A 22,995-nucleotide genomic window follows, 5' to 3' on the forward strand; every position below is an offset into this window, starting at 1 on the left:
ACAAGTTTTACAAGAGCCAAGTGTAACCAGATGGGCAATGTCTGGTCACCTAACAGGATGATGAGGGTAAGGAGCTTGGTGTGGCCATCATCAAATTCACAAGGAGCTGATCATAGACTCAAAGTCTATAATGTCTCCATTTGAACACTGAGATTACATTGATGTAGATTTTTTTTTTTAGTCATTTACCTCAATGATCAAAAGAAAAGGAAAATTAACGAACTCCCAGCAGTACAGAGTCCTCCAAACCTCCAGCAGCTGAGATGTTCTGTCCACCAAACAGGCTGAGTTTCTAGAAAGTATGCCTTTTCCATTCACAAAGAGTGGACAAAGATTTTAGAGGACTATCTTTTAATGGCTAGGTAAGAAGATATCGTTCATTTTTGCCTCAACAACAATAAATAAATATATAAATGCTACAGAACTCTGGATTCTACTGCTGTGTGCCAAAAAAAATCCCTGACGTCAAATAAAACCAATGATGGCAAGCACATACGGCCATACATAGCTCAGGGGGGTTTCTCATAGAAAAATAACACTTTGCAAAAACACAAGATGTTTGGACTAAAGACTTACAAAACACATGACAGGCATCATCAGAAAATGGAATCACTCTGACTTCCAGGTTTGAAACGCAAGGCAAGGATCTGAGACTTGTAACCATCTATACCTCATAATTGAATATTTCCTACAGAAGTCCAACACAAGCTCTCGGTTTCCTCCACTCCCAAAACAAAAGGCATATTAACTGGTGATTCTAAAAACTATGTGTTTAAGGAAGAGCAATTAACTGTACAAGAATGGCTAGCAAATCTTAAAGAATATAGAATGCTTTGTCCAGAGCAAAGACAAAAACCATGGCCCTGGAATTTTTAGGATTCAGTGTTTTGTCCCTACTGAGAACACAAGGGTTCAATCACAAGATCCGCTCCTTTCCAGTATATAGACACCAGAAACTGTAGATACAAGGTTAAAAGGAGCATCTAGGCAAAAATGCTAAAAGTGATGTTTTGAAATAACCACTTAAGGTTTATTCTGGGTTTGACCTTGTCATCAGCAGGGACAGCACAGCCCATCACCTTATTAGAAAAGGTCTAATACATGTGAGATGAAGGCAGGCTGAGTACCGAGTCCGGGAAGGCAATGACAAAGCCCCAGGATTGGAGATGTCAGTTCTAACAACCTAACTTAGAAGGCAAGGTTCATTTCAAATGATTTATCCTAATATCAATGAAGAATCAAAACAAATGAGCAACTTAAGAGCCAGAAAGTATTAGAAGTTATTATTTTAGGGGCACCTGGGTGGCTCAGTCAGTGAAGTGTCCAACCCTGGATTAGGGCTCAGGTCATGAGCCTGCTTAATATTCTCTCTCTCCCTCTCCCTCTGTCCCTTAAAAAAAAAGTTTGTTTAAAAAGTTACTCTTTTGTATTTGCTATGTACCCTACATAGCAAGCATAAACACTGCAAGAAATTTAAGCCCTAACCTCCCTACCGATTTGGAACCTGCAAAGCCTTCCTCCTGTAAAATCCAGGCCACTTCAGATGAGCCCTAAATCCAGCCTCACCTGTCAAACAGTAACCCTGATGGACTTTACCAGTAAAGTGTGATTATAACCAAATAAAATGCTACCATGAATCTTTAATTCGGGAAAACAAGGTACTTGGCACATTAATTAAAGCAGATTAGAAATGGTTACATTTTCTTTAGATTCATATTGAACAAAATTTCTCTTTTCTCCTGTCCTGGAAACCGAAGTTAAAGGACTGATTTGCACACAGCAGCCACACCCCAACACAGCACTGTGCAGGGAGGAAAGAAAGAAGCCAGTAGCACTATCAACTAAGGCAGGACAAGGACTCCAAGACGAAGGGCCAGCACCCCCTTCTCCCCAAGAGAATGAAGCTTTATAGATCCTGGTCATCATATCTGCCTCCCATGCTGGCAGGATCATTGGGTGCATGAATGTGTGTGTATCAGCTTCGCCGCTAAAGGACCAGGGGCTAATAACACCCTGACCACATTCAGAGTTTTGCTCCCCAAACAAAGATGAGAGATGATACTAGATGCATGACCATGCATGCATGGACATGGTTTAGAAGCATGGACAACATCATTACAGGTTCCAACATAGTTACTGATGGGAGTCATAACACACATCCTTGACCTCTCTCCCTTCTCTTTTGATGACACATTTCTCAAACTGGGCTAGAGTGTTTGTGGCAAACATCTGACACATAAGAAACTTGTCACTGAGACATTCACCCAAGGCTCTTTAAAAAGAGTGACCTACAAGGCCCAGGACCCTGGCAAGGAAGAACTTCTTCAGTATGCTTCCTGATTGTACTAACACCAAATCTAAGACCTCTTCTGAGACACAGCACTGTAAATTAAGAGAAAATTGTATCAAGGGTTTTCTAAATGAAGACATGGCATGATAGAGGAAAACTAAGACTGAGCTATCACCTCAAATTTCAGACCCAAGTACAATTCTGTTAAGGATCTTAAAATACCTAACACATGGTCAATCCAATCCGTTCCTCTTAATTTCCACTATACCCCGTACTTCATTAGATACATGCAATCTAGACAATTTCCAAAGGTAACTAGAATACTGGAGAAAGAGTAAATAGCAGCAACCAGGCTGCTGGAAATTTTTTTTCTTTTTCCAAACCTCTCAAACTACCAGGTTCTAAGAAAAAGTCATGAATCTAGTCATTCAGGAAAACCTCGAGTGTAAGAACAGGGAGGGAGGGGGAAAAAAAACAGAAATGGAATATAATTTCTATGGGGGGGGGGGGAGTTAGAGGTGGGGGGCACAACACGAGGTATGAAATAAGGCAGATGACCAGCAAGGGTTTTTTTTAAACACCCCACTAACACAGCATTACATAATGTCACTGGCACTGTTTGTGAAACCACAAACTTACCAAATTCCCATGGCCAACTTCCCTATCAAAGGCTCAAGCTTATTTAGGAAAGTTACTTAAACAAATAAACAAAATGGTAAATTAAAAGTTTTATGAACGATTTCACCACTGCTACCTGGGTTTAACACCAAGTGGTTCTGTTTTTCTGAGGAAGGAAATTTTTCAGAAAAACACATTTAATTCTTCAGGTTTAAAAACAGCTCTCTTCGGAAATGGCCAAATCCCATCGAATGGACTCCAGAAAGTGACGAGAATTGCTTAAAATGATCATAGCAGATGAATTATAGGGTGGCACCCCTTTGGCCAATTCTCAGGGCAGGAACAAGCTCTATTTGGCCGACAGCATTTTCTGGTGTGTTTGTTCTTAATCACAATGAGTGGACAACATTGAGAAACCAGGACACATAATACAGAACATCCAGAACCCTGGCTCCGCTATGGAAACCAGGAGGCTGGTGTGTGGGCCCGAGTCTGTTCCCCTGTGGGAAGAACTGGCGCCTGGTTTGAAGTCCCTGGTTTAAGGTGCCAGCATGTTCAGCCTTGGGTACTAACCTTTTCCTCGACGGCCCTTCTTCAAAATCTGATGAACTAACATCGTTGCTAGTAGAGGACACTTGGGAGGCATCGTCCTTCTCATTTTCTGACTGTTCTGATGCTGGTCCTAATCCCTTAGACTGGCCATGACCAAGGAGCCCTACAGGTGAGAGAAGGGGACAAACAAACACATGACATCAGGAAGTCGCACTTTACCACAGTCACCCTGACACACTGGCCAATGAAGACAGACCAGGGTTGGGAAAGAAGAGGATTAGAAGGTACATAGTCCGCTCTGGAGTGGGACACCTCATCCTACGTTAGGCCTAGGAACTCATTCGACAGGAAGAAACTCAGGCAGGATTTTGTCACCACAAGATACTTGTAGGGTTCTTTTTGAAATACATAAACACTGGGGCGCCTAGGGGGCTCAGCTGGTGAAGCATCTGCCTTGGGCTAGGTCATGATCCCAGGGTCCTGGGATCAAGCCCCATGTCAGGCTCCCTTGCTCAGCGGGAAGCCGGTTTCTCCCTCTCCCTGCCACTCCCCCTGCTTGTGCTCCCTCTCTCTCTGTGTGTCAAATAAAATAAATTAAATATTTAAAAACAAAAAAGAAATACATAAACATCTTTCAGGGGTGGGGGAAAGGGAGTGGAAAGGAAGAAAGACACTTCCTGTATTACTTATTCGAACTAGTTAAATTTCAAAGGCTAAAGATGTATGCTAGAAATAATTACTGAAATCCTGGGGTGTCTGGCTGGCTGGCTCAGTTGAGGAGTGCATGACTCTTGATCTTGGGGTTGTGAGTTCAAGTCTCATGTTGGGTATAAAGATTACTTTAAAATAAATCTTAAAAAAAAAAGAACCACTGAAATCCTTTTTGGAACTGCCTTCAGAAACCAGATGAGAAAAGCGTATTATTTTGCAGCCACAGCTTAACTTATTAACTAGAAATCCTACTACACAACTTCCTCTTCTTCATTCTTCATTACATTCCATTTGCCTTTGATAGTTTCAAAGGATAAGGCCTCACCAGGACTGCATATATGGCACCATGCAGAAGATGGAGCCCTGGGGTTCCAGGGAAGGGCCTGTGCCAAGGGATATTGGAAGTACCATAATAAATACTAAGACCACATTAATGGGTGACAGCTGAAGAAAAGCCTGGCCAGTCTTCTAGCACTCAGATATCCCTGCATTGAGGGTTCTAGAAACAATTTAAGTCCTACCAATGGGAAGCTTGCCCCCATAGAATTGTCTGCAGCGACTGGCCCCCAATTCCACAGTCTTGTCACCAGCCTCATGGGCATCAGAAGCTGGGGGTCAGCAGGAATGCCAGCACAGCTGTACAGCTTGGCTTTAAGCAAAGCCAAAGGTACTTTGTTCTTCCAACCCTTCCACCAACTCTATAAGCACTTAATTCCCCGTATTAAATTCCTTTTTGGTTCAAACACTTAAGATTGGTTCCTACTAGTCGCACTGAACACTGTATAGGAAACAAGACTCTATGTTATCTGGTATGCCGTCTGAAAGAACATGGTACGTTGCAACCAAGCCCTGAGACTTGACCTATTTGTGCATGTGCTCCCCTGCTCGTGTACTTTCATATCATTTTCCAAGGATGAGTAACACTGTACAGTTGGAAATCTACCGCGATGCAAACATAAAAAGCCCATGGCTACCACTTAGACATGCAGCTTTTGGGAGTCAGGACTGCAACACAGAAGTGAAATCATACTTCCCCAATAAAGAGGAAATGTGAGGAGTTTACACCATAAGGCCAAAAGGAGACATTAATTTTATGGAAGTCAGAGTCTCCAGGTAGATGTACGATCCGTGCTATGTACTACTATGGCCAGTAGTCACATGCACCTTTTTTTTTTTTAATGTGTTTGGGGGGCAGGCAGAGAGCAGAGGCAGAGGTAGAGAGAGAATCTTAAGCAGGCTCCATGTCCAGTGCAGAACCAGAGCCCAATATGGGACTCAACCTCAGGACCCCAAGATCATGACCTGAGCCAAAACAAAGAGTTGGAGGCTTAACTGCCTGAGCCCCCCAGGTGCCCCAATCACATGCAGCTACCGAGCATCTGAAATACAGTTACCTAGTGTGGAGAAGGAAATGATTTATTTTTAATTTTAATCAATTGATAACAACATTTGATTATTTTATATTGATTAATTTTTAAACACTCTGGATGTATCCTTGGGGTTGAGTCAATTATATGAAAATTAATCTTCCCTGTCTTGAGATTATTTAACGAAGCTCTAGACAATTAAACCTATATAATACATAGGTATTAACTACATAAAACGACAAAGAGCACTTTAGTCATGTCACAGGGTGGAGACAAAGCCTCCGGAAAATAGGATGGGTACAAAGGAGATACTCAGAGATTAAAGAACTGGGCCAGGGATAAAAGTCATAAATGTAGAGAGGAGATGGGTGAGTGGCCACACTTGAAAAAGATGAGCAATTCAAAATAAAAACTCTGATTACAGAACCAGATGTAAAACTAGTAAGCGAGAAAAAGAGAACATCATAAGCATAAGCTGACTCTTGGTCAAGTTCACATTTTTCCAATAATCTGTAAATACAAAATAGAGAATAAAGAAAGAGAAGAGGGAGGAAGTGGGAGTTCATCCATGCTTTTGTTTTTTTTTTATAATTTTTAAGTTTTTATCATCTGTTCATTTTCTTAACACCTACCATATATGTCAGCACCCTGGGGAGAGAGGCATCTTCAAACAAAACCTAAATTCCAGTGATAAGGTAGATCGACAGGCATACATGGGTGGATCAGTTGGTATATGTGTAAAGAAGAAATCTCGCCCTTGGAGGGCAAGGGGAAAAAAGGGGGGTGGGGGGTGGGGCGGAGAGACAGTGATTGTGACTCAATGAAGCCAGCTAGCACACTGGCAATAACCAAGAATTGCGAAGTTGGAATTTGCAATATACCTACAAGTCAAAACCAAAACCAGGGGTGGTGGTAGTGAAGGAGGAGGAGGAAGAGGAAGAGGAAGAGGAGGCGGCAGCTGTATTTGGATCAAGGAGGTAACAAGCAAGGACCATGTGCTGTTAGGCAAAGCCCAGGCAGAAACACTGCTGTACCATTCAGTACATAACAAGATCTTCTGTATTTGCTGAAAGAGTAAGGAGTGAGTGAGTGAATGAGTGAGTGAGTGAGTGAGTTAGCAGAGAAGAGTGAAGCTATTCAGTGACAAGCAAGCTATACTCCTGCCCTTCTGACAAGAATAACTTCAGCAGATTATAGAGCAATGATTCTTAAATTTGAGCATGAATCAGAATCACCTGTCCAAACACAGTACCCTAGGCCTCAACACCCCCAGTCTGTCCTCTTTCTAACAGGTTCTCACATGATGCTGGTGCTCATTTGGCTGGTCCAGGAAACCACATTTTGAGAACCATGACTGTACTACGGCAAAGCCAGGTCCAAGCCCATAGAAGACATAGTGCCCTGAGACACCAGGATGCTCCAGGCAAGTGTGAAATTAGAGGTGAGGAAACCAAGTCTAATCGCACAATCTGTTACGACCTGAAATGAAAATAAGGCATCTAACCTCAAAATTCTGTTGGAGCATTCTTCCTCCTTTTAGCAGGGATTTTGTGAAGGCAAAGAAGATTACTGACACAATTCATCACAAAGCTCCCAGGACAAATTCAGAGGAAAAAAATAACATGCTGGTGGATGGGGGTGGTGGAGCATTCATATCTAAGAGGCATCAATGTTAAAAAGTACAGGATGTTGTTCTCCTCCCAAAGTCAACTGTCCAAAGTGCAAATTCAGGGAAACCAGATTATGAAATTTTACAAGGAAACAGGGAACCTGAATGGACTATATGTGAGCTTGTTGAAGCTCACTGGTCAAAGAGAAGTGAGCTGAATGCTCTATTAAGCCACATCAAGGCAGGGCTGAGCTACAAGAAAATGACTGAAGTAGTGTAGGTCCATTGTCCCAAGCCCTCGCCAAACTAATAACATCTTCAGAGGACTCCAAAGTCTCCCCCATTCCAAGGATAAGCGAGAAGGGCTACAGGACTTGAAGAGAGAAATCGGATTCCCTTTCCACATTAGGAAAATAAGGGTCTGTACAGAGGGAAATGATTGCTTGTCAATGCAAATTGAAGGAGCTCAGCTTTCACTACTGCCTTTATGAGAGGCAAGACCCATTTGTTCTGCATGCAATCCACTCTTGTGATTTTGAGTACTTCTATCCTGTACAGAGAACGCTCACGCTCAGTTTTGTTAGGCAGTCCACACAGCTGGACAGAAATGTGGGTTTCTTCCTTTTCTTGTTTTTTTTTTTTTTCTGCCCACCTCCACCGGCTCCTCCTCCCCTGCCTCCACCCACTCTCACATCTCTAGTGTACTAGCTACCCCATTTCATCTTGAACGTTTTAATCCAAATCATACTGCCTGCCCAATCCAGAGGAGCCAGGTCAGCAAGATGGAATATGATGCCACAGGGCAGAATGGCAATTATCAGAACATTAGACAAGCTAATGTGTGTTGCCTTTTCTTCTCCCTAACAAAGCCCTGCCATCCATTTTTTTCTGGATTATTATTTTTAGTCGATGAGAAATAACGGAACAGCGTACCCTCCTCCAAACACCCAGGCTGATTTTATTTTCCCAAACCCCTCCCCCAATCAACGAGGAACCTTCACTGGGAGAGGAGGTGAAATGGAGAAAATTGAATGGCCCAGAGAGCCCCTTCTCGCCACATGAGCATTTGTTCCTCTCTATTAATATTCAATAGGTTGAACTTAAATTAAACCACGTCTATTGTCTTTCACAAAAGCAGTAAATATGAGTTGAAAATTCCAAACCACTGCGGGGGAAGGCAGCGTGCTGGCCAGCCAACAGCAGTGGACAGGCATGGACAGGAGTGGCAGGGCACTGTCACTCTCAGGCCTGAGACCACTGGGCCACGGCGGGCAGCAGTGCCCATGCACCCAGACTGAGAACCCCCAAAGAATCCAGTACCGCAGAACCGAGCCCTTTGGCCCATTTCCCAAATTAGCAAGAGATGAAAACGCTTTCAATTCAAAGCAACACACCAAAACTGGTTTCATTTCTAAGCCTGGAAGAGCAAGGCAGTGAGTAAGAAGAATTTCTGTCCTGAAGACTGAAGATGCAGGAGCATGATCTCCCTCTTGCTTTCACAGAGACGGGGAAATGGGGGGCTGGGAAAATCAAAACACAAACAAGGCCAAGGATCCCGGTTTAGCTCAAGAACTCCAGCTTAAGCATCGATGAGAGCTACAGATTTCAGAACACCGGTGTAGAGAGAGGAGGGAATCCTTTTCTAACATTGTCACACACACACACACACACACACACACACACACACACACACAGAACGTGCAGCCCTTATAATTTCATATTTTACACACAAAGAAGTTTCACCAGCCCTCCCATTAGCTACACGTACATCACAGAATATAAAACCAAAGGGGAAAAAATTGAACGCTGCTGTTTCACAAAAAGCAGTGTCTAAAGACGGGTTAAAGAGAAGGGGGGAAAAAAATAAGGAGACCTTTGAAGCTATTCCCCAGCTTCCAAAACATCTGGAGCACACCAAACATATTAGCATATCAGGGAGAGTTGATGTATTTGGCTTTGTTGTGGAAGAGATGCACAAAAGGTAATTCTCTATTATACAGCCACTGCCCGTCTGTCACCCCGTCATTGTGAGACAAGGTATCACATTACATATTAAACAGTCAAGCATCCAAAGAGAGCTTTCATTTTCAGCTGCAGTGTGTGTGTGTGTGTGTGTGTGTGTGTGTGTGTGTGTGTGTTGGGGGATGGGGAGGGCTGTCACACTTTGAGTTGAGAGAAAAATTGTAACAACAGCCCCGTTGGCTAAGGTAGGACCCTCTCAGTGATATTCGGAATGCACAGTCTGCTGCCATTGCTAGTGAAAAAGAAACTCTATTTTTCACCCAAAATTTTTAGAGAAAAATCTGTGGAGCGCTTGTTTTGCTCTGGGATGCCAGGGGAAATCTGGCTCTGGCCAGTCTCGCAGGTTCAACACGAAGACGGAGTCTGAACCCAATGTACACACTTGGGTCAGTAGCTAAGCTTTATGGATCGATCCTGGGGTTCCAGGGAAGGGGGTAAGCAGTGCAGAGAGGTCTGTGAAGCCAAGCCCCAGGCTGGTCCACGGACATGCTCCCCACATCAAAATGCTGAGGTGGACGAGAACAAATGACAGTCGTGGGGCATGATGTCACTGCCACACTCGTGGTCAATGAAGCACAAATGGAAGTGGTTTAGGTTTAATACCTCGGCTTATGGGAAATAATTATCCCTTCCCTCTGGACGGCCCCTGAGCAGATAGGGCTCCCCTTTGTCTCCTCTCAATCAGCTATGGGGATTTGCCACTGCAACCAAGGAAGGGGAATCCAAGAATAACCCCAACGATCCCTCAAGAAGAGCCCCAAGATAGACAACACAGGTTTTTGTTAGCTTAACACTCAACAAGTAAACCGACAGATCATCCCCCAGGAGCTCTTCCCACCACCAATCTTTCCCCCACAAAACCTCCCTGGTTCTGAACCTGCCTTGCAGGCTTGAGTTTTTGAAAAAAGGTGTTCCCTGAAAAAAAACTGACACAGTACTAATTAATTACCAGGGAAAAGTTGGGCCCACTGGGTGGGCAAGGAAAAGATCTGATTCTATTCTTTTCTTCTGATTATTTCAGTAACAAGCACGTGGCTACACTGGAGACAGACCAGACAGGACCCTTGAGCCCAGAAAGGATTTCCTCACCTTGAGGCAGAAAGGAATGAGCCAGCAGACAGGACACGATTAAACACAGGAAAGGTGACCACACTGCTGCTAGTGCTGAAACGGGCCTGGTTCTGGAGGTCTAAATCCCAAAGGAGACAGCACTACCCAAAGACAAAAGACCTCTCCTTCCCACATCCTGACCAGGAGTCACAAGAAGAAAGAAAGCAATCCTCATGAAGAGACTCCAACAACCACCACCAAAGAGCCACAGTTGTGGCTTCATTTGATACAAAAACCACTCAGTGGGAAGGACCCAGGATCTCTAGTTTCTGGACCAGCCCTGGCAGCTACTGGAACCTGATGATCATAATGGTGGGCAAAACCTACAGTGTATTTTGCAGTGACTCTTTTACTCCTTTAGGGTAATGGGCTCTTCCCTACTTAGATTCTCCCTCCTTTCACTAGTTCTTTGGCCACACTGTGAATTTTAAAACATCACAACACATAGAGTACCTTGAATAATAATGATAATAGTAATAGTAATTGCTGCAATAGAAACATCCACATTGCTCCACAGTGAGGAGCTCCCTCCACTTTTGCATACCATCATTAATTACTCCTCCATCCCAAGCCTTATTAACTCCTCCGGGCCCAAACCACTTTCCAATACCTTATTGATTTTATGCTGGCAAACCAGTCAAAAGCATGCCCACCATGGAACCTAGTTATAAGTGCTCATCTAAAGCACGAATCCTTGGAGTCCCCCAAGGACACGCAACTCAAGCTTGTATCAGGTAAGTAAAAAGGTTCCACTGTACAAATGGCCCAGTACTGAACACTCCAGAGGTCAAAAACCACATTCCACCTTCAGAAGAAAAGGGATGAAAGGCGATGCTGGATTTCGGCCGGTGTGGAGACGGAGCTGCAGAACAATGCCATCACACATGGTAGAGGTAAACACAGGGCATTTTCAGACATTCCCTTAGATAAATGAAACCAACCCATCCCAAGTTTTACCTCCAAATAACTGGATGCACCAAAAATCAGATTTTTCCCCCTAATCATGGAATTTGCACTTCTCAAAGAGAGATTTCCATATAATAAGCAGCAAGTTCTCAGAGAGCTAGGGAAAGTCTACCTTTCAGTGATCACCACATGCATGTGTATTTATCTTTAAAGCTCCATATCATCACTACAATTACCCCACAGACGAGTTACCCAAAGACACAGGCGCTCAAATATTAGCAAGTCTCTACAAAGTTAAGCAAAGCTGGCTTCAACTCAAATCAACAAACTCCATAAAGTTATGAGTCTGGGTACTAGTCTGTGCTGATAAACAGGCACAACGCCAAATACTGTGTCCTGACTAACATCACAATTTGTGGGTAAGAGCCACACCCTTAACCCTAAAGCCTTTCTGGCAGCTTTTATTCCCTAATACAATAAAAATGGACCCCACATAAGTTCTGGATTCTGTTGTGCTTGTAGCATGACTGGCAGGCACAGAAGTCTCCGAGGGCTCTCATTATTACCTCACCTGCACAAATCACACTGCACACCCACTTTTCAGATGAATAGATTAAGAAAGAATTAAGTGGACTCTTAGAGGGTATAAAGAAAAAAAAAAACAGAAAGAAAGAAACAGAAAGCTACTGACAGACAACAAGCAAGTGCAGAGAGGCCTACTACCTCTCAGAGCAACATTCTTTCTCGTACTGAAATCTAATGGAAGCAACACAAAAAGCAGAACTCTAGGAACGCGGCCACAGATTCTGCAAAGATCTAAAATTGATAGCTCCTAAAATTCATTTGTGTTTACATCTGGTAATGCAAACACAGATTAATGCGTGAGGGGTGGGAGAAAAATCCAGAGCACTCGGAGTTTCAAGCTCTCAGGGCTGACCTAGAATCACCTAGTATCCACGTCCGTGCCTCAGTTTCCTCCATCTATCGAGGAAGGAAGACAAGACATAGGAAGTATTAAAGGAAAGGAAGCCATGCATGCTGCTGATAAAGGAAACCAGAGCTGTGTTGAGGATGAACTAATTAACTTTAATCAAACATCTATTTTTAAATGCTGGGAAATGATCACATAAACTGGCAATAAAATAAAGGGACCAGCCATAGCTGGATGGCATTCAGTCCCCAGAGAAATCTCTAAATTCATACAAGCCTGGCTAAAACTGCAGATTTGGCCAAAATGGTCAACAGAGCTGAATGCTTTAAGAACGACATTAATTCTCTCTTGTAAATTTCCACAGTGCCTTTGCAGGAGCCACCACTGCCCCCAGGGAGGGTACCAAAGCTGAAAGAATATTAATATTAAGCAATTGCAACACTTTTTTTTTTTTTACAGAGAGAGAGAGAGAGAGAGAGAGATCTATCTAGCACCTTGCCATCCATAATGGATTTAATCAGGACCCCAGCAGGAGGAAAAAAAACCACAAAAGGCCTATTTCTCCCCAACAAAAGCCATAGCAGCCTGAAACAAACCTAGAGCTATTTGTTTTTTTTATTTTATTTATAGGAACAGACCTTCTATCCCAGGTTCCTCAAGATAAGCCACCAAAAACTGCACCTGACAGACCCGTGGAGCAGCCATCCTCAGAGCCGGATCATTGCAGAGAGAGAGACAGAGAGGAAGAAGGGACACAGGGAGGGAGGGAGGGAGGAGGGAGGGCGAGTGCGGCGAGGCAGGCTCCAGAGCACTTGTCAACAATCCTCCCCTGTACGTAATAAGCAGGCGGCGGGGCTGCAGATTCCGGCGGTGCAGATTCCGCGCGGCAATAGGACGGCCGCAGCCCCGGGCCCAGGGGGAGGGGAGGCGCCAAGGAGGGGAGGTTATTTATGTGCAGGGGAGGGAACCCAACCCCAAAGAGGAGGGGTCGGGGGGCGCTCTTCCTCCCTCCTGATGGGGGGGGGGGGGGGTCGCAAAAGAGCGACTGGCTTTTCTCTATCCAGGCAAGGCAATTCCAATTCCCCCCAATCTGCAATGCAGGCGAATCCTTGTTTGAGAATTTCTGAGGGGGAGGGGGGTTGTGGAGGGGAAAGACAGGACACCTCTGATGGGGGCAGTCAGTTTGATGGTCCACACGTCTGCCAGACTGCCCCCCCTCCATGAACACATTCCACCCCTACACAAGGCAAGGAATGGGGGTCGGTGGCACATTTTCAATGGCATCCCTTTTTAATATCATAATCTGTGTCATTCAGCACTTGCCTTTTATTTATTTTTATTTGTTTTTTTGGCTGGGAGACCTGGGCAGTGATCCAGACAGACTGCAGAAATTTCGCTCCACAGGCTCCTCCTCCAGCCCTCCCCTTCCTTTCCTCCCTCTCCTCCCCTTCATCCCCTCCCTTCTTTCCCCTCCTCTCCTTCCAATCCTGGCTACCAGGGTGCTTTATTACTCCTGTGATGACCGCCAGGGCCACCGCCGCCCTCCCTGCCCCCAGCACACGGACGGCCCTCCCCCACACACGTAAATTCATCTCATCTAATAACACAGAAACTGTTTCTCCTCATTGTTTCTGGAGGATCTGTCACAGAACAGGCTCTGTGGCCTGGCAGCTGCTGGGGGGGGGGGGGGGGGGGGTGGAGGCAAGAATCCAACAAGGCTGGCCAGCTCCCTGGCCCCGATTGCTGGAGCATGCATCTCCCTTCATTTGTCATAAAGCTATTTGATTTTAAAAGTCAATTCTTTCAAAGCTTTTGAACTTCAGCTGGCAATTATAATGTCCAAAACACATGCTCTGAACACCATCCCACACTCTACTCTTTATGCTTTTCCAATGAGGGGGGAGTGGTGGCATGCCATCAAAGAACCCACATGCTAAATTTAAAGTTTTACCTCAGATGCATCCAAGGAAGCTGGGAAAAGAATGCCCCTTACTATTACTTTTGGTTACTTGTTGTTTAACCACTGAATGAGCCACTCCTAAGTTTTAACTTACTTAGACCTCATAAAAACCCTCAAAGCTGAGGCCAGCTTTGCTCACGGCATCTAACAGCTACCCAGTGCTGGTAATTATGCTTTCCACGATGACAGTCTTCTGTCGCCTGAATCACAGAGCATATCTACCTGCCTCACTTTAAAATGGGGGGAAAAATAAAAAAATAAAAGAATAAAATATATATATATATATCACAAGGTTGGTGATGGTCTTTTGTGACTTGTCCTTGCTCTCCACCATTTGAAAATCAATTACAGGCAGGGCCTTAGAGACAATCTAGTAAAATATCCCCCACTTTACAAATGTGCAAACTGAGGCTTATGCAGGTATGGCTTTTAACCAAGATCAGAGCTCCTTATAAGGTCTCAACAGAAGGTCATCCAAGAATCCTGAGGTTATTTGGGGATGGGGTAAGCTAACCTACCAGAACCACCTCATGATACAATTCCCAGCCGAAGTCTCAGGGATAGAAAATCCCTGTCCAATTCCATCATGCTCCGTATGAGCCCACAGAGCAGACCCTCATTCAGCTGTCTCCGGTGTGGTATATTCCTATAATGTTGAACAACAGTTTGGCATGTACCCCACCACAGCATAAGTCATGCACAGTCAATTAAAGGACATTTAAGGGATGAGTATTTGGCTTTTTTCCTCTTCTTTCTACTGGGACTTGTCTTTTGGCGCCTTCACTAATCAAAAGCACCCAATGTAGAACTGGAAAAATGGTATGGTAATTCTGAGAAAAGGTAAGGACGAAAGCAGGAACCACAAGACCTAAAATAACTGGCCAGAAACACAGCTTGATGGACCACATTTGGATACTGGCCATCCCTGACATCCCCGGCTCTGATGCCTCCAACATGAGAGCATACACAGCGATCATCAGCCCATCCCAGGTAAGCGGTGTCTGCTTTATTCTTCATCTCTACTCTCCCTGACTTCCCTGTTTCTTCCTCTTCCCATTGTCTGAAAAATAATGAGGTACTTAAATTTAAAAAGAGAAGACCTCGAAGGAACCTGGGTGTCTCAGTAGTTGACCGTCTGCCTTTGGCTCAGGGCATGATCCCAGGGGTCTAGGGATGGAGTCCCAAGTCAGGATCCCCAAAGGGAGCCTGCTTCTTCCTCTGCCTATGTCTCTGCCTTTCTCTGTCTCTCATGAATAAATAAATAAAATCTTAAGAAAAAAAGAGAGAGAGAGAGAGAATCTAAAGGAGTGCTGGCCCAGACTGCTTTTTCTTCCAAGACCACCTTCAGGATCTGATCACGCATTCCATATTCCCTAAAATACATGCTCCATTAGACTTGTGTGTCCACTGTGACCTGTGCTCTGCTGCTGGGTCATGAAAAGAGCTGAAAAACTTGCCTGTTGGCTTCAGCAGGTGCAGGTTTTGGACTGTTTGGACAAAATGCTGATTTACCAAAGAGGAAACCCATCAAAAGTACCAGATAGATGGATTAACAGCAGCTTTGGAAGGACATGCAATAGTTGAAAACTGTGTCCTGTTTCTGAATAAAATGACAAGGTTCAATCCTGAAATTCTGAGCAAGAGGGTAGTGAGCGGCAGGGGGAGAAAGGTTTCCCTTCATTACAAGGTGGTGTGACGGACGGTACTATCAACTCAGTTTCAACCTTCAAGGATCAGAGCAAGTTCCAAGTTTTAAATGAAGACACCCTCCGCCAAATGTCATCCACATCAGTCTTCCTGTTTTAGTTTAATATAAAGAATACCTATAAGCCAAACAGCCAAAACCAGTTACTAAAACACTGTCTATATGCTTCTACCTACCCTACTTCATTATTTTTTAACTTAAGCATATCTATCTGTGCTTTATTATGGACTTATTGCTGTGGTGGGGCAGCGGCAGGAGGAGGTGAGGGGCTCAGTGAGTTAAGCATCCCAAACCTTGGTTGTGCCTTAGGTCATGAACTCAGGGTCCTGGAATCTGACCCTGCGTGGGACTCAGTGCTCAATGGGGAGACTGCTTCAGATTCTCTGCCTCTCCCCCTCTGACCTGCTCCCCACCTGCACTAGCACTCTCATTAATTAATTAATTAATTAATTAATTTTTAAAGGGTATAGCTCAGTGTTAAGTCTCAGGGGATTTGTTTTCCCCCAAACTCAACATTGGGTTACTAAGATCATGAATCATCGTTTTTGCTTATTCTTTGCTTATTTTCACTGTTGTTCATCACACTCCACTGTATGAATATTCCACATTCTAATGATCTCATCCAAGGGCATCTAAGCATTGCCAGCTTGTTGCTATCACAAACCATGGTGCAGACTTCTGCTTGCCCCCCTGGAAAGCATGCACTGGAGTTTCTCTGGGATACATACCTAGAAGTGGAACTGTTAGAAATCCTTGAATATGCAAACACAAATTTACAAGTTAACAGCAAAATGGTTTCCAAAGCAGCCATCAATTTTGGCGTTTGCACCAGCAATGCATCATTGTAATCTCCAAATGCTTAAATATAAAGATCTAGGACTCTAGAGAAAAAGGTACACCAATTGCTATTTCAGGAAGGGTCTCCTATCCTAAGAAACACTGTGTAGCCAGCCAGCTACCATAGCCACCATCCACCTAATTATCACCTAAACACCAGGACATCTGAGGACATATTTTGCTTCTGAGAGCTTCAGAACTAAGGACCTACCTGCGTGTACAACCTTTTCATGACCTCCAAGTTGGCAAAGTCCAGCAGCCCACCAGCTGCACTCAACATTTTAAAAAAATAAAGGAATAGAGCAAACCCCAATCTAGGATTTGGATAAAATGTGAGAGAGCAATTCACTTGCACATCTTCATCAAATTTGGGTATCTAATAGTGTTGTGCAGATTAATTAAAGAATCTGCTTCATAAGCATTAAGGCTTGTTTTATTCATGTATCCAATCAAGGAAGTCAGCTCACCTTGAGAGCCGGGACCTAACTCATAAAAGGAAAGACAAGCCTTAACAAAGTAGGGACAAATCACCAAATACTCCTTAACTCCCATGATCTGCTTCCAAAAGCTCCCCAATTTCCTGCCACCTATGTAAATTATTGCATACAAAAAGTGGCACCTTATCAATCCAAATAAAAAAAAATTTCTTACAAAGGAGGAGTAGGGTGGAGTGGGTTGCCATGTGTGAGACAAGGTGTACAAGATTATAGAATCTGAGAATTTCATACAGGAAATAGTGAGTTTTCATGATCACACTGAATTCACCATGTACTCCTAAAGTACGTATGTTATTTGGGCTGAATAATATTGATCATATCACCTATGTTATGATAAGCCAATGCAAAAAGGTGATCCACAGTGCTAATATTTGATTTTCGAAAATATCATCTAAGTGCAGGCCTTCTGCAGCAGCCAACATAGTAATAAACATTACTTGTCAGCATTCTATTTAAATAAAAGTTAATACACTAGCAATACACCAAGCAGAAGTAGTACACACAGAGCCTGACTTGGACTCTTTCCAAGAGGGCTTGGTAATTCCTGAAGCACCAACAGTGTTCAACTGTATAATACATGTGGCTGGCCCTATAGCCAATGTGACTTCAAAGCCACGCTGTACAATTATAAAATAATACCAATAATTACAAGAACACAATACAGAGATTGAGGCAGGGTGACTGTATATCAACTAGTGAAAGTCAGTTGCTACGGATTTAGTCATTAATACCAATGAAATGGGACTACAATTAAACCAGAAGTTCAAATTAATAACTTACTAGAAAGGACAATATTCCAACAGGTTTTGGTTTTTTAATTAAAAAAAAAAAAAGATTTGGTCAACATCTAGCACTAAGAACCTTGATGACTCATAACACACACAGCACACTTTGGACAAGGCTGCCTGGTTCTAATCCTACTCTTCATTAAGTGTCTGAACTTCAGGGGAGAACTGAGGAAAGTCCTGTGTCCTCCCTCTGTTAATTACATGTAAGGACAATAGTTGGTTAAATTAAGGCATTAAATTAATTATATATGTAAAAGGGTTGGTGGTATATAGTAAGCAATTCATAAGAGCTACCTCTATGCCTTAATAAACTCTGTGCTAATGAATTACAGAAATTTTTGTCAAATATATACTTTTAATTATTTGGTTGTAAAAAAGACACAAGATAAAATATGCTTCGGCTTTATTCAATATATTTTTTAAATGACTTGGGTAGGTGTGCCTGGGTGGCTCAGGCAGTTAAGCATCTGCTTCCAGCTCAGGTAATGATCCTGGGGTCCTGGGATCAAGTCCCACATCAGGCTCCCTGCTCAGCAGGAGTCTGCTTCTCCCTCTTCCTCTGACCCTGCTCGTGTGTGCTCTCTCTCACTCACTCAGTCTCTCAAATAAATAAACAAAATCTTTTTTTTTTTTTTTAATGATTTGGGTAATGCATTTATAAAAAGGTAAACACAGAAATGATGCCAAGTTGGAGAATATTAACAGTGTTGACACTATTCTGAAAACACGACCTGCAGAAGCATCCAAAATTCAACCAGAATTACAACCTGGTCATTTGACCTACTTAAGAACACTGAATAATGGAAAACTAGGTTTAAGAAGAACTAAAGAGCTGACTCAGGTCACAACTGAAGCATCGTCAATCTCCTCAAATCTGATTCTGACAAAACCCACACTCCCTTAAGCTGCTATGTGGGAACGAACTGAAAAAATATTTCTAGAGAGTAACTTGGTGATAAATGCCAACTCTTAAAAGTTTGTAATTCAGCAAGCTCCCTTCTAGAAAGTGATACTAGGGTATTAATCAGAGAAAACATTTATGTGCAAAGATTTCAACATACTTTAACAATTTTTTTGCTCCTTTTACTGGTTCAAATTCTATTTACACCCAATTAAAAAAAATAAGTGGCACCCAGCTGGCTCAGTAGGTGAAGCATGTAACTCTTGATCTCAGGGTTGTGAGTTTGAGACCCATGTTGGATGTAGAGACTACTTAAAAATAAAATCTGAAAAGAAAAGAAAAGAAAAGAAAAGAAAAGAAAAGAAAAGAAAAGAAAAGAAAAGAAAAGAAAAGAAAAGAAAAGAAAAGAAAAGAAAAGGTTAGTTTTTACATCAGCTTCCTAAGACATACAGTAGACTAACTAACAGTGCTTTGGTTTTCCAACCTGATGGCACCCCATGATGGTGCATAAAGGCCCAGAGGTAACTTGCTCCTGTGTATATGGCAACTGATATATTGTCTTAACTTGATCCATCAAGCCTGACTTTGTACATGCTGTTACATGTATTTTGGAATAGTCTCTCCTCTTTGTCTTCCTAGAAAGCCCCTGCTCCTCCTCCTGGCAGACTTCAGGGGACACCCACCTTCTGCTCTGCAGGTGCTAATACCCAGTGATGAGCAAACATCTACCCAACTGCCATTTTCTCTGACCAAAAGGATTTAGTCTTGGGGTGCCTGGCTGGCTCAGTTCGAGGAGTATATGACTCTTGATCTCAGGACTGTGGGTATGGAGAAAACATAAATCTGTGGGTTTTTTGCTGTTTAAAAAAGGGCGGGGGGCGCACCTGGTGGCTTAGTAGTTGAGCATCTGCCTTCAGCTCAGGTCGTGATCCCAGTGTTCTGGGATCAAGTCCCACATCAGGCTCCCCTCTGTGTATGTCTCTGCCTCCTCTGTGTCTCTCTAATGAATAAATAAATAACATCTTTAAAAAAAGAGGATTTAGTCTTGCTTATCTTAAGAACCCTCAAAGTACCCTCTAGCATGGGCCTAGAGAAAATAGCTGAGACCCAATATTGTTCAAAGAAGGCATTTCGGGCCTCCATAGCCTGACACTCTCTCACTTTGGAGGCCCCGTTTCACAACCTCCAAGCATTGAATCACACCCCTTTCTTCCCAAAGAAGAGTTGTCAAGAATTATCTCTTTGTATTTACAAGTATTTGGCTAAGAACATATCATGTAATTTATAATACACTGCTTTTTCAGCATGCACTGATTTAAAGAAAAAATCCTAATTTTGAAGACTTTAAGGAGAGAATATGTTTGAGTGTGTAGGGAGGGACAGAGGAGAGAAAGAATCTCTGGCAGACTCCCCATGGAACATGGAGCCTGACACGGGGCTCAATCTCATGATTCTGAGATCACGACTTGAGCAGAAATCACGACGAGCAGAAATCAACAGTCAGATGCTTAACCAACTATGCCACTCCAGCGCCCCATGAATTTTTCCCTTGGGAAAAAGATCTAACCTTCAAATTTTCAGGCGAAAGAATTTTATGAACACTATTTAACACTCAATAACCTTTACACTGTTTTCTCTTGACTTTAATCCCTTTATTAATTTCAATATTAAAGTCCTTTGCTTTAGAGTCAGTGACTTCTTCCAGTCTATAAAACTCTTGAGTCTTCCTCAAAGATTTGCCTTTTATACCCTGCTAACTTAGATGAATTCATTTCTTTACTACCATGTTCATATAACAGCCAAAATTTTACTGTAATCCTTCCACCTTCTTCACAAAGCGGAACTACATGGGACACCTGGGTGGCTCAGTGGTTGAGCCTTTGGCTCAGGGAGTGATCTGGGGGTGCTAGGATCGAGACCCACATGCCTATGTCTCTGCCTCTCTCTCTCTCTCTCTCTCTCTCTGTGTGTCTCTCATGAATAAATACATAAAATCCTTAAAAAAAAAAAAAAAAAAAAGGAACTACATTGATCACGTTAACAATTCTGTCTGTGTTCTCCATGGCATTTTCCTTCAAGGTTTCATGTGCCATACTGACAACTAATGCTGCATATGGAACATAATTTAAGCTTTACACGTTTTAAAGAGGAAAAACAAAAATCACATTCTCCAAATCTTGGTAACATGAGGAAAAGACTCACAATGCTTTAAATTGCAGAGATTCTACTGCATGAAACATTCAATGGAGTTTTAAAATATGTAAGTGTAAAGAAATTAGACCAGAGGAGATAAAACAAGCTGGAGAGAGGAAAGGAAAAAGGAAAAGGAAAAGAAAGAAAAAAATGTAAAGAATGTAGACCAGAGGAGATTAAACAAACTGGAAAAGAAAAGGAAAAAAGAAGAGAAGAGAAGAGAAGAGAAGAGAAGAGAAGAGAAGAGAAGAGAAGAGAAGAGAAGAGAGAAGAGAAAGAAGAGGAGAAGAGAAGAGAAGAGAAGAGAAGAGAAGAGAAGAGAAGAGAAGAGAAGAAAAAGAGAAAGAAAAAAGAGATAGAATTCTCTCCAGTGGCAATCTTCCTAGTTTTCTGAAATTTCCACATTTTCTACAATTAATGTTAATAATACAGTGAAAAAGGAATCTTAACAACTACTTAAACGGTACCACAGGAAGGTGGGTGTGTTGCTGGAAAGAAGTAGTACTGATCACAAAAAATAGTACTCGATGAAAGAAGTCATATAGGGCACCTGGGTGGATCATTCAGTGAGGCGTCGGACTATTGTATCAGCTCAAGTCTTGATCTCAGGGGCAGGAGTTCAAGCCCCGCGATGGACTCCACATGGGGTGTGGAGCCTACTTAAAAAAATTTTATATGAAACGTGGACTCACATGGAGCTAACAAAAAACAAGGATCAAGTAAAGAACAGCAGACAATGACAACGTTGACACTAGTAATACATTGCTGTACTGAAGCCAGGGATAATGTGAATACCGTGATATTGATACCACAGGCCACAAGTGTTTTCAAATTGCCCAACACAGGAAGGCCTGGGTGGCTCAGTGGCTGTCTGCCTTCAGCTCAGGTTATGATCCCAGGATCTCTGCTCCCCCCCCCATATGAATAATATTTTTTTTAATTGCCCAACACACTCAAAGGCATGTGAACTAAACAGGCATGTGTTTTCACTCAGTTGCCACTGCCTCTATAAATGACATACCATTAAAGAAGCTAAAAGAATGCTTCTAAATTGAACTACACTGGCTACCTAGAACCACCTCCTGCCCAAAACAACAACAAAAGATAGAGCTTGAGAACAAAAGGCTAAGAATGTGACCGCTATGCTCATCCTGTCTCTGTAGCTACACTTGTTCTTGTGGTAGGTAGCCTGTAGCCTCGTATGTTTTGTTTGGTTTGGTTTTTAAACTCAATCTAATCAGACCAGCTAGGTATCAAGGACTCATGGACTCCTAAACGGCTAGGCTAGTGGCTACCGTAATGACAATGCAGATACAGAGCATTCCCATCATTGTGCAAAGTTCTACATCTACAGGTTCTCAAGTCACCAGGACCATGTCTGTGGGCAGCAGCAGTCTATGTCTCTCTGCTGTCCTCCACCCAAGCTCAGACCCAGTAACCAAGGCAAGTCAGACAGACCCGGACATCTTCCCAGGCAGCGGGGTGAAAAGAAGAGGGGAGCAAATGGAACAGCAAGCTGACAAACCCCCTCCAGTTCAGCAGCAGATGGCTCCTGGTGTAATCAGTCTAGCTTTCAGACGTGGGGAAAAGGGAAAATCACAGGTTAGAACCATTTATAAAAAAGCCACGAGCTTATTCAGTAAACCAGAAACTATAGAGAAAACTCTTTGCAAAGCAATTACCCCAAAAGGTGGTTTTTATCATCAAGGATTTTAGGCAATCTTGATATAGCTCAATGGTAAAAGACCAGCAATCACCAATTAATCCTCACGAACAAGCCACATGGAATTTTTCAGAGTTAGACGTGCATGTTGCCACTCCCCAGGTTAGAGGCACACAAAAAAGGTGTAAACCCACACACAGATGATTCTGGGCTCACTGCTAGCTCCTACAAACACACACACACCCTGAGGAGACATCCAGAAAGAAACTATCACCCTGAATTCATTACTATATGCAGGTGAGCTTCGAGGAGTCACAGAGGAGGCCTGTCCATTT

General features: G+C 43.0%; 1 protein-coding gene across 3 annotated transcripts in view; it reads right to left on the reverse strand.

The window, feature by feature from the left end:
* Positions 1-22,995, reverse strand: part of JARID2 (jumonji and AT-rich interaction domain containing 2) — a 258,350-nt gene that overhangs the window by 99,498 nt on the left and 135,857 nt on the right. Inside the window, exons 1-2 of one of the 3 annotated variants that reach the window (XM_041770262.1) lie at positions 12,755-12,943; positions 3,482-3,623 (exon numbers count right to left, since the gene is read on the reverse strand). The exons of 1 other annotated variant lie outside the window; for it this stretch is intronic. In XM_041770262.1, the coding sequence (XP_041626196.1) occupies positions 3,482-3,623; positions 12,755-12,821 (209 nt within the window). In that variant the 5' untranslated portion in view covers positions 12,822-12,943. Of the gene's footprint in view, positions 1-3,481; positions 3,624-12,754; positions 12,944-22,995 lie in introns of those variants that run through there. One more of the 3 variants, XM_041770261.1, reaches the window with a different exon arrangement.

This window comes from Vulpes lagopus, chromosome 10 (genome assembly GCF_018345385.1).
Source record: "Vulpes lagopus strain Blue_001 chromosome 10, ASM1834538v1, whole genome shotgun sequence".
Lineage (NCBI taxonomy): Eukaryota > Metazoa > Chordata > Mammalia > Carnivora > Canidae > Vulpes > Vulpes lagopus.